The following is a 13,048-nucleotide window of genomic DNA, read 5'->3' as shown; positions in this document are numbered from 1 at the left end:
TCTTAGCAGGAATGCTTTGAGTTTCTCATATTTAAGCATGATGTTAACTGTAGATTTGTTGAAGATATTCTTTATCAGGTTGAGGACATTTCTTTCTATTCCAGGTTTGTTTTTTTTAAAATCATGAATGCGTGTTGGATTTTGATGAACAATTTTACCGCATCTATTGATATTGTTCTGTAATTTTCTTCTTTAGACTCTTGAACAACTTAAAATACATTAATGTATTTTATAATGTTGAACTACCTTTACATGCCTAGAATAAATCCCACTGGTAATGTTGTATAATTCTCTTTCTTTTATGTGTGTATATATATACATTTAGTTTTATTGTAACAAAGAAACTTGTACACCTTTAACATTGAAAGCTGAGCATCAGAGAGTGGGATGTCTGGCTTCTGAGCAGGAACCTCTCTAGTGCCAGTAATGAAAGAGATAATTAAATATGGGTGATGTTAAGAAAGGCAAGAAGATTTTTGTTCAGAAGTGTGCCACCATGGAAAAAAGAGGCAAGTCACAAGAGTGGGCCAAATCTCCATGGTCTCTTTGGGCGGAAGACAGGTCAGTCTGCTGCATTCTCTTACACAGACACCAATAAGAACAAAGGCATCACCTGGAGAGAAGATACCCTGATGGAGTATTTGGAGAATTCCAAGAAGTACATCCCTGAAACAAAAATGATCTTCGCCAGCATTAAGAAGAAGGGGGAAAGGGCAGATTTGATAACTTATCTCAAAAAAGTTACTAGTGAGTAATAAGTGGCCACTCCCTTATTTACAACAAAACAGAAATGTCTCATGACTTTTTTTATGTGTACCATAATTTAATTGATCTCATACACCAGAATTCATATTATGAGTGGCTGACAATATTTTTGTTGGACAGTCCAACTTAACTAAGACTGGTTTGTAGTCAAATACATAAAATCAGTTTTTTAAAAATAGTAATTTCAATTTAGTAAAGGTTATCACTGCTTTCCCCATCTAAAGATAAGATTCTATTTGATAACTATGTTCAACTTTTCACAAAGATGGCGAATGCCATCTTAAAATCTAATGGAAATTGGTTTTTCATTTAGATTTATATAACTGGTTATATCAATATATTTAAATATTGGGGAATTCCTTTCACTGTCTCAGAATCAAGCAAGACTCACCTGTTGTGTGTGCCTTTGCCTCTTAAAAGCAAGGATTGAAGATAAAGTAGCAATGTCTACTTTATATTTTTGGTCTTAACTATGTCAATCTAATTAGAATTCCCTGTATCTGAAAATGCTGTCTTTTACTTATTAAAAGGTATTTTAGTGTGGTTTATGTGTAATATCAAATAAAAACTATTTAATGCTTAAAAAAGAAACAAAAGTGAGCATTATCTTTCATTTCCAGCGAAACACAAGATTTAAAAATAAACAGGAGCAGGGGCTTCTGACGTACAACATGGTGAGCTAATAAATGATTATTGCTTAAAAAATAAAAATAAACAGGAACAAAATTACAATACGGAATGTCAATTCCCAATAGGATCCTATAGGTTCTGCTGATTCTCATATTGAGTGGCAAGGCTCAAGTTATCATTAGGAGAAAATTTATTTTAAAAGTGTCATCCTAAACTGCAAGGATGTCCATAAAAACCACAATTAAATATGCCAAAGGAGAAGCCATGTTGTCAAAATGCTCATTTAATCCACCCAAGCATATCAAACCCACCCTTTACTGACCTTCTATAACCTCATTTTTAAAAATTCTTTTTTTCAACAAAAGAAAGTAGACAGATACATGTTAGTAAATGCTAACTATCTATTTTCACATAAAGACACAGCATACTCTTTGAGCTCAATATACAAAGAAACGAGGGGAAAAGTTAGAATTCTATGCACTACCAACAAGGACCCAGCACCCTCCAGCTTCCAGCAGAGTGAAGGGAACAGGATTTTCCTTTTCCCCACAGAGCTCGGTGGTGTTGATTCCATACAGTCTTTGTTGAGACAGAAAGGGGTAAAAATGAATTTGGAACAGAATGGTAGAGACACTTTTCTCATTGTATTCTGCTCAAGGTATTTCCCCCCCAGATAAGTTGAGAACCATGGTATAGAGAAAAGGCACTTCTAAACAGGGCAACTGAGCACAAGAAGAAAAAAAAAAGCTGCAACTTGCTCCCAGGAACTGTAGAAAATGTTTTTAAAAAAAGATTAGAAGGTGTTCTGTTAGTCGTCTTCTCCTTCATTCTCCTCTCCTTGTCCCCCTTCCTCGTCATCTTTATCTTCACCTTCATCCTCATCCTTGTCTTTGTCAACATTTTCCAATTCTTCTTCCTCTTTATCGTCATCATCGTCTTCTCCTTCTCCTTCTTCATCGTCCATAACAGGAACCAAGTAGTACTGTAATCGACTGGGCCAAATGTCATTTTTGATGACCTCTCCTAACTCATCTGCACCTGCCTCAGAATGATTGATGAACCAGATAAAGAAACTCTCTGGGCAGGGCACAGTGGCTCAAGCCTGTAATCCCAGCACTTTGGGGGTCGAGGCAAGAAGACTGCCTGAGCCCAGGGGTTTTATTCTGTGTTTGACTCGTCAAATCCTTTCCAGATTTCCATTTGATTTCAGTGGACTTTGAAGATGGATCACCATTCTCACTCAAATGAAATTCTTTGGAGTGAACTTTATTTTCAATATCAGGATTGACATAAAAATAAAAACTTATTCTGTAACCTGATTTACTGTCTTCAAATTCTGTCACTTCAACTCTGGTCAAATAATGCAGTGTCTCCTCGTCTTCCTCCCCCAAGAATACAGACACTTGTGGATGATTGACAAATGTTGTTACCCAGAAATCTGGGATTTTGGCGATCAATTCTGATCTCTTCTGAAAAAATGGTTTGCGGAGTTTGTTATATTTCTGTTCTACTTTGAAAATCTCCTCATTGGCTTGTTCATTAAGTTTGTCTATACCAGGAACAGTGGGTCACGCCTGTAATCTCAACACCTTGGGAGGCCGAGGTGAAAAGATAACCTGAGCCCACAGGTTCAAGACTAGTCTGGGCAACATGATGAGACCTCATCTCTACAAAAAAAGAAACAACAACAACTTAGCCGGGCATGGTGGCATAAGCCTAATTGGCAGGTTGAGGTGAAAAGATCGCCTGAGCCCAGCAGATTGATGCTGTGGTGGCCGTGAGCATGCCACTGCACTCCAGCCTGGGTGACAGAGTGAGACCTCAACTCAAAAAAAGAAACAACAACAAAACCAGGCCAGGCTTGGTGGCTCAGCCTGTAATCTCAGCACTTTGGGAGGCCGAGGTGAGAGGATTGCCTGAGCTCAGGGATTTGAGACCAGTCTGGGCAACATGATGAGACCTCATCTCTACAAAAAAAGAAACAACAACAACTTAGCCGGGCATGGTGGCATAAGCCTAATTGGCAGGTTGAGGTGAAAAGATCGCCTGAGCCCAGCAGATTGATGCTGTGGTGGCCGTGAGCATGCCACTGCACTCCAGCCTGGGTGACAGAGTGAGACCTCAACTCAAAAAAAGAAACAACAACAAAACCAGGCCAGGCTTGGTGGCTCAGCCTGTAATCTCAGCACTTTGGGAGGCCGAGGTGAGAGGATTGCCTGAGCTCAGGGATTTGAGACCAGTCTGGGCAACATGATGAGACCTCATCTCTACAAAAAAAGAAACAACAACAACTTAGCCGGGCATGGTGGCATAAGCCTAATTGGCAGGTTGAGGTGAAAAGATCGCCTGAGCCCAGCAGATTGATGCTGTGGTGGCCGTGAGCATGCCACTGCACTCCAGCCTGGGTGACAGAGTGAGACCTCAACTCAAAAAAAGAAACAACAACAAAACCAGGCCAGGCTTGGTGGCTCAGCCTGTAATCTCAGCACTTTGGGAGGCCGAGGTGAGAGGATTGCCTGAGCTCAGGGATTTGAGACCAGTCTGGGCAACATGATGAGACCTCATCTCTACAAAAAAAGAAACAACAACAACTTAGCCGGGCATGGTGGCATAAGCCTAATTGGCAGGTTGAGGTGAAAAGATCGCCTGAGCCCAGCAGATTGATGCTGTGGTGGCCGTGAGCATGCCACTGCACTCCAGCCTGGGTGACAGAGTGAGACCTCAACTCAAAAAAAGAAACAACAACAAAACCAGGCCAGGCTTGGTGGCTCAGCCTGTAATCTCAGCACTTTGGGAGGCCGAGGTGAGAGGATTGCCTGAGCTCAGGGATTTGAGACCAGTCTGGGCAACATGATGAGACCTCATCTCTACAAAAAAAGAAACAACAACAACTTAGCCGGGCATGGTGGCATAAGCCTAATTGGCAGGTTGAGGTGAAAAGATCGCCTGAGCCCAGCAGATTGATGCTGTGGTGGCCGTGAGCATGCCACTGCACTCCAGCCTGGGTGACAGAGTGAGACTCTGACTCAAAAAAAAAAAAAAAAAAGAGTTTTACATCTTCATTGAAGAGAGAGAGATTGGTCTGTAATTTATCTTCTTGTAATGTCTTTTTCCAGTTTTCTTTTAGGGTAATGATGATAGAATGAGCTGGAAGTCTTCCTTCTGCTTCTATCTCCTGGAAGAGATAGTAGAAAATTTATATCATTTCCTTTTTAAATGTTTGGGATAATTCACCAGTAGATTCATCTGGGCCTAGTGAATTCTATTTTGGAAGGTTATTAATTATTAATTCAGTTTCTTGGCTGGACACAACAGTTCACGCTTGTTTTTCTGTTTGTTTATTTGGTTTTTTTTTTTTTTAGTTGGAATCTCACTCTGTCGCCCAGACTGGAGTGCAGTGGCTGCTCCCGGCCACCGCAGCCTCGACCTGCTGGGCTCCGGCGATCCTTCCACCTCAACCTTCCAAGTAGCTGGAGCTACAGGCATGTGCTACCACACCCAGCTAATTTTTTGATTTATTGTAGAGATGAGGTCTCGCCAAGTTGCCCAGGCGGGTCTCGATCCCGTGGGCTCAGGTAATCCACTTACCTCAGCCTCCCAAAGCACGGGATTACAGGCTGAGCCACCGAGTCTGGCTGCAGCTCACACTTGTAATTCCAGCACTTTGGAATGCTGAGGCAGGAGAATCATTGAGAGCCCAGGAGTTTGAGACCAGGCTGATCAACATAGTGAGATCTCGACTCTACAAAAAACACAAAAAAGTAGCTGGGTGTGGTGGTACACACATGTAGTCCCAGGCTCAGGAGGCTGAGACAGAAAGATTACTTGAGCCCAGGTGCTTGAGGCTGCAATGAGCCATGGTCATGCCACTGCACTCCAACTGAGTGAGATTCTAATTCAAAAATAAATTAAAAATAAAACTCTACACTTTAACTCTATCCATCTCTCCTACATTGTGACCTTTTATTGTCTTAATTTACATATTTTTATATTGCTTACCACTTAACAGGCTGCTGTAGCTATTATTGTTTTTGATAGATTTGTCTTTTAGGCTTCATACTAGAGTTACGGATATCTAAGAGAAGTGCAGTCCCAGTGCAGCCCCCAAAAAGAGGCAGAAGTCGGACCTTTGTAGAAAGTGTGCATGGGAAAAAACCGATCTCATGCCTTGAGGGACACATGTGGGACAATGACAATGAAGAACAGATAGCTATGGACAAGAAAACTGCACCTCCCTTACTTCTCTTGGGACTCCTCCCTAAACTTCCAAGCAATTATGCAAGCACTGAGGAGGAGAGTTGGTCTGTCATAGGATCCAAGAGATGGCAAGAGGTTCTATGTGTTGGTTAGGATGGGTGGAGTTTTAATGTTGTAAGAACCCTCAAAATCTCAACAGCTTAGCACAACAAAGGCTTTATTTCTTGCTCACATTGTATGTCTATTGCAAGTCAGTTTGGAATCTGTTCCATGTAATCTTCACTCTGGAATCAAAACTGATGGAGTAATTTAACCAGATTAAAATGCAACATTCTTTAGAGGAAAATAGCATAATACAGAGTTCCTACAATATATCATCTATAATTTCCAAGATAAATTTTAAAAATTACTTAGTCATTTTAAGAAAACAGGAAAATATGGCCCTTAATAAGAGAATAATGAATCAATAGAAACAGATGACTCAGACGTTGGAACTAGCAGGTAAGAACTTTAAAACTGCTAGTATGTATCTAATGTGTTAAAGAATTTAAGCGGGGTGGGGAAATGGACAGAATGGTGAACAGTTGGCGAATCTTAATAGAGAAAAGGAAACTCTAAAAATAAACCTAATGAAAATTCTGGAATTGAAAATTAAAACATCTGAAATTTAAAAATGGGTAAGCTAAATAACAAACTGGACATAAGAGAAGAAAAAAGTTTCAAAGACAAGTTATTATCAAAATTGAAGCATAGAAAGAAAAAAATGAATAGAAAAAAGAACACCAAATAATCTAAGATATGTATAATCAAGGTCCAAGAATAAAGGCAGAGAAATAAGTGGAAGAAGTATTTCAAACAATAATAAATTTTAAAATATCCAAAATCAATGAAATATATCAAGCCATAGAACCAAGAGTCACAGGAATTACCAAGCAGGATAAATACAAAGAGTATTAGAATTAGGTACATCATAGTCAAACTGAGAATGAAAAAGAAAAAAAAAATAAAGCAGACAGAGAGAAAATGCACAATGCACTTACGTTTAGGTGAACCACAGTGACTTAGAAGTCACTACTGCTGACTTCTCATCAGAAACAGTGGAAGACTAAAGACAGTGGAATAATGTTTTTAAAGTACAGGAAAAAAAATCTGTCAACCTGGAATTATTTATACAGGAAAATGTATTTTTAAAATTTTAAGGTCAAATGAATATATTGTCAGACAAATAAAAGATGAGACAATTTATTTCTGAAGGAATTTGTAATCAGACCCACATGACAAGGAATACCAAAGAAAATTATTCAGACTAAAGGAAAATGACCCCAGATGGAAATCCAAATCTATAAGAAAGAATAAGGAAAGTGTGGTAAATACGTAGGTAAGTAAAAAATAATATTGTCATTAATTTATTTGCTTATTGAATATTTAGAGCAAAAGGGATAAAAATGAATTATGGGGTTTATAACATTTATAGATGTAAAAGATATGACAACAATTAGTATAAGAGCTAGAGGAGGATCAGAATTATACATTTGTAAATTTTTATATTTTACATGAAATGATATAATATTAGTTTTATATTAATTTAAGATGTTAGTCAACTAAAATTAATTTGACTGCTTTATTTTTTTAAAAGATGTGAGGTACAATTTAGGGTTAGGTACACAAATGTTCATTATGCAGGTACCCTTGTTGATGAGGTGTGCCTTCCCCCAGCAGTTTCCCACTACTGCCAATCCCTTTCTTATAGTATTATGATAATTGTTCAAGGTCTGCTTATGAGTGAGAACATATGATACTCTGTTCTTTGTTTCCATGACAGATCACTGAGTATGATAGACTCTAAATCCATCCAAGTTGCTGTGAAGTTCATATATTTGTCCTTCTTTGTGGCTGCATAATATTCCATTGTATATGTGTATCACATTTTAAAAATTCAGTTCAGCTTCAATGGGCAGCATGGTTGGTTCCATGTTTTTGCTATTGTGAATAGAGCTGCAACAAACATGCGTGTACAGGTATCTTTTTGGTAGAATGACTTGAGTTCCTCCAGGCATATTTCCAATAGGGGGATTGCTAAGTCATATGGAAGGTCAATTTCTAGTTCTTTCAGAAATCGCCACGCTATCTTCCAAAAAGGTTGCACTAGTTTGCATTCCCACCAGCAGTGTAGAAGTGTTCCTTTTTCTTCACATCCTTGTCAGCATCTGTTGCTGCTTTATTTTTTTTATTTTTTATTTTTTTGAGTTGGAGTCTCACTCTGTCACCCAGACTGGAGTGCAGTGGCTGCTCCCGGCCACCGCAGCCTCGACCTGCTGGGACTCAGCGATCCTTCCACCTCAGCCTTCCAAGTAGCTGGAACTACAGGCAGGCACTACCACACCCAGCTAATTTTTTGATTTATTATAGAAATGAGGGCTCACCAAGTTGCCCAGGTGGGTCTCGAACCTATGGGCTCAGGCAATCTACTCACCTCAGCCTCCCAAGGCGCGGGATTACAGACTGAACCACCAAGCCTGGCTTCTTGTTGTTTTAATGATGACCATTCTTACTGGGGTTAGGTGGTATCTCAATGTGGTTTTGATTTGCATTTCTCTGATGATTAGTGAGGTTAAGCACTTTTTCATGTGTCTGTTGGCTGCCTATATATCTTCTTTTAAGTGTCTTTTGCCCACCTTTTTAATGGGGCTATTTGCTTTGTTCCTTTCAACGTGTTTGAGTTCCTTGTAGATCCTAGATGTTAGACCTTTGTCAGATATGTGGTTGGCAAATATTTTTTCCCATTCTGTGGTCTGTCTCCCCCCTCTCTTGATGAATAGAGCTGCTTTTGCTTTGCAGAGGCTTGAATTTGACTGCTTTAAGTGAAGGGTACTTATTGTAATGGAAGGAATAATCTCTTAAAATTAAATCAAACTGAATTATGTATAAAAATAGTTGGTAAAAGAGAAAAAATTAAATACTATATGTACTCAATACAAAAGAGGGCTACAAAGCAACCAAGAACCAATGGAACAAACATAAAACAAATAGCAGTATAACATTGAATATCAATAATGATAGAGGATGTAGATAGACTAAACATTTCATTTTTTAAAAGGTATTAAACACAGACTGGATTAAACACATACATACACAAATAAGACCCAACTATATGCTGTATAAAAGAGTCGCATTTTAAATATAAAGTCACAGATAGATTGAAAGAAAAACAATGGTACAAGATTCACACTAAACAATCACTAATCAAAAGAAAGTTAGTATAGCTATATTAATATACAAAGTCAACTTCAAAGAAAGAACTATAATTATATCTAGCTATTGACATCTCATAAATGATAAAAAATTCATATCACAAAAAGGACATAAAAATCCTAAATGTGCATACACCTGACAACAGAGTTTCAAAATGCCTAAAGCAAAAACTGACAGAACTAAAAAGGGAAATAGACAATTTCAAAGTCAAAGTCTGAGATTTTAACATTATTTTTCAGTAATTAATAGAAGTGGAAAAAACCAAATAGGGATATAGAAGACTTGAAATACATTGTCAATCAACTACATCTAAATAAAATGTACAGAATGTTAAATGCAATAACTACAGATTAGCAATTATATTCAAGCACAAGGAAACATTTGCTGAGGTATAACATATTGTGGACTATAAACAAAAAATTCTCAATAAATTTAGAATTAGACATGCAGAATATGTTCTCAGTCCCTAGTGGAATTATATTAAAAATAAATTTTATAAATATGTAGAAAATTCTTCCAAATTTTTAAAAATTAAGCAATACAGTAACTAGGCATGGTGGGTCACACCTATAATCCTAGCACTATGGGAGGTGGAGGCAAGAGGATTATCTGATTCCAGAGGTTCGAGACCAGCCTTGACAACTTGATGAGACCTCATCTCTACAATAAATCAAAAAATTAATTGGGCATGATGGCGCACACCTGTACTTCCAGCTACTTGGATGGTTGAGGTAGAAGGATCGCCGAGGCCAGCAGGTCAAGGCTGCAGTAGCTGTGAGCATGCCACTGCACTCCAGCCTGAGCAACAGAGCAAGACTCTAAATAAATAAATAAGCAATACACTTTCAAATTATACCAAAAGAAATAAAAAGCAAGAAAATAACAAAGAGCAGCAAAACAGAAAAGCTGAAACATAAAACTTCCCTTAACATAGTCTGTTAAAAATGTAATACAAGAATTGAACTTTGCACAATTGTGAGAGGAGTTGAAGGAGCAATGGCCTAAAAAAGAGAGGCAAAGATCAAAGTCACTAACCAGCACTGATGAGATTGAATACATCAGAGCTTACAGGAACTCTAGGATGTAGGCATGTCTAGCTGCTGGTTGTGGACAAATGGGGAGGAAGCGGAGGTTAATATAGAAGTTCATGGAAAGTGGCTAAACTGTTTGTGGTTTCTACCTTTGTCGATTTGCAGCAAAGCATGTGGTGTTGGGACTAAGGCCAGTATTGGTATGCAAGACTGACTTTCAGGAAGAAGAGCTGGATTAAGAGCAGGAAAAATGGGGACAGATTGAAATCCCTTTTAAAAGTCTATATCTGAACCTTAATCTCTAACCAATGACAACTTTCTTTTTTTTTTCATTCTTTTTTATTATGGTTTTGTGGGGTACAGCTAAGGGTTAGGTGTACAAGTATGTTTCATTCAGGCACCCTGTTGATAAGAGATGTTTCCCCATCCCCTCAATGACAACTTTCAAAGGGCAATATTTATGCTTCACTTTCACCTCTCAAATCTTGTGCAATTTTACTTTGGACTGACTCTAATTTAGAAGCATACATACATGGAAGAGGATTCTGGGACACATAGTTCCCAGTGAAATCAATCTAGCTCAGCAATTCAATGTAACATGTAAAAGCAATTCAATGCAAGGGAGGGACATCAGCAAGATGGTACACTAGGGAGTCCCAACTTGTATACCTCACAAAAACAATAATTTGACAACTATTTATGGGTGAAAATAGATTTGGGAGAGCTCCAGATTATAGTTAAGAAAATGTACAAGACTGGGCACAGTGGCTTATGCCTATAATCCCAGCACTTTAAGAGGCCAAGGTGAGAGGACTGCCTGAGCCCAAGGGTTTGAGACCAACCTAGGCAACTTGGTGAGACCTCACCTCTACAAGTAAAAAAATTAGCCAGTCACAGTGGTGCATGCCTGTAGTTCCAGCTACTTGGAAGACTTAGGCGGAAGGATATCCTGAGCCCAGCAGGTTGAGGCTGCAGTGGCTGTGAGGGTGCCACTGTACTCTAGCCTGAGTGACAGAGTGAGACTCCAACTCAAAAAAAGAAAAGAAAAGAAAATGCACTAAGCCAGTGGAGCATAACAACAGAGGATGGGCATATAGAAAAGAGAAAAATCATTTTATCTTCACCACCCTATTTTCTAGACTGGTTATAGCTCACAGCTAAGAAGAATTCCTTTAGCCACAACTTCCGCCTGTGATGGAAAAGGAGAGAAGGAAAATCCCAGCAGCCTTCATCACTGATGACTCCAGTGGCCCTCAGTGCTGTTGAGGACCCTCATTGTCTTTACAGACATGAACTTCAGCTGACAGAGCAACACAGAGCCTGTGCCATGCCACCATGAGTGTACCTGTGCTCTGGACCTGACACTGCTGTGCACACACCCACACCCAAAAAACTAGTACTGCCATCTGTGCATCACAACCAGTGCTATCCAGAGCCCACATTCTATGTCCCCCTTAAGCCACCTCATTCTCTCCCTCCCAGCCCTTATTTCACCATGCCTGAGCACACCCACCAAACACAGTTCTGTTGTACCCCTTAACTCAGTACTGCCATGCCCCCAACAAAACTGGTGCTACCATGTACCTCGAAACCTGGTACCATCATGCGCTTGCAGTATGAGCAAGCCCATGTATCCTCAGAGCCATCACTCTACATGTCCTCAGAACTGACATCCCCATATGTCCTCAGACTTGGATCAGTCATGCACCTCACTGAGCCAGTGTCCTCATACTCACTTAAAGTGAGTGTGACTTTCCCAGCAGAAATCAATTCATTAATTCTAAAAGAGGTGACTAATTCTTTAAATGAGCAGATACCAATGCAAGACTACAATAAACACAAAAAATCAGGGAAACATTTCACCACCAAAGAACACATAAATTTCCAGTAACTGATCCCCAAAGTATGGAGAGAGCTATGAATTGCCTAACAAAGAATTCAAATAATTTTTTTCAAAAGCTGAGTGAGAAATAAATGAACACAGCCAACTCAACAAAATCAAAAAAGCAATAGGTGACTAAACCAATAAGTTCAAGAAGAGATCAAAATCATAAAAACAGAAATTTTGGAGCTGAAGAATACAATGAATGAAATGAAAAACAATAGAGAGCTTCAAAAGCAGACTATATCAAGCAGAATGAATCAATGAACTAGAAGATGGATCACTTGAAATTATCCAGCCAGCAGAACAAAGAGAAAAAAATGAATGAAAAAGAATGAAAAAAGTCTACAGGATTTAGAGAACACCATCATGCTAATCAAAATAAATACATTATTAGAGTCACAGAAAGAGAAGGAAATGAGAAAAAAAAGCAGAAAAAATATTTAAAGAAATGACTGAAAAATTCCCAGAATCTAATGAAGAAAGTAGATATCTGGATTCAAAAAGTCTAAAGAACCCCAATAGGGTGAACATAAAAGAGGTCTACACCAAGACACATTATAATTAAGTTGTCAAAAGTCAAAGACAAAATAAAGAATTTTGAAAGCAGTAAGAGAAAAGCAGCTTGTCACAGGTAAGGAAACCTCAATAAGACTCAGCATACTTCTCAGCAGAAACTTTGTTGTTAATTCAAATTAAATGAAGATAAAGCCAGTCATACTCCTGAGCAGACGAAGCTAGTTAGACCTCATAAGTAGTATTAATGTTAATTGATTTACAAACATCATCAAAACTTAACTTGAGTTATTTATTATAAATTATTATATGAAAGAAAAACAGAACTTAAGTTCAATGAATCAGAAGCAGTCAACAAATTATAATTGCATAACTAGAGACTCTCTAACAGGATAGATCAAATAAGGCAACTATATAATTGTAACTAATCAACTATTTTATTTGCTTTACTTCTGTGTTTATCCCATAGAAGTCTCCCCCTTTTGTTCCCTTAGTCAAGTTCCTAAACAACTTCTGGTTTGGAGATGCCCAATTCATGAGTAGTTGCTTATTCAAATAAACACTTTAAAATTTTACTGAGTCTCAGTTTGCTTTTTTAACACTTATCAGCTCAGAGAGAGTGGAATGAGATACTCAAAGTACTGAAAGTAAGAAAAAATCCCAACCAAGATAATTATATCCAGCAAAATTAACCCTTAAAAATGAAGGAGAGCCGGGCTTGGTGGCTCAGCCTGTAATCCTGCATCTTTGGGAGGCTGAGGTGAGTGGATTGCCT

General features: G+C 38.5%; 1 protein-coding gene and 1 pseudogene across 1 annotated transcript; one reads left to right on the top strand and one right to left on the bottom strand.

Moving 5' to 3' along the window:
* The first annotated feature begins 445 nt into the window (after positions 1–445).
* On the top strand, positions 446–755 carry LOC110595620 (annotated as a pseudogene).
* Positions 756–2,203: 1,448 nt separating this feature from the next.
* LOC103260150 (protein SET-like) lies at positions 2,204–11,317 on the bottom strand. The gene is made up of 3 exons (XM_021712204.1): positions 11,221–11,317; positions 2,528–2,944; positions 2,204–2,490 (listed from the first exon to the last, which is right to left on the bottom strand). Exons 1-3 carry the CDS (start codon positions 11,315–11,317, stop codon positions 2,204–2,206), a joined length of 801 nt encoding a protein of 266 aa, XP_021567879.1.
* Positions 11,318–13,048: the final 1,731 nt, after the last annotated feature.

This window comes from Carlito syrichta, unplaced genomic scaffold (assembly GCF_000164805.1).
Source record: "Carlito syrichta isolate Samal-C Ts95f unplaced genomic scaffold, Tarsius_syrichta-2.0.1 Scaffold303129, whole genome shotgun sequence".
NCBI lineage: Eukaryota > Metazoa > Chordata > Mammalia > Primates > Tarsiidae > Carlito > Carlito syrichta.
This window is presented reverse-complemented; position numbering and strand designations above follow the sequence as displayed.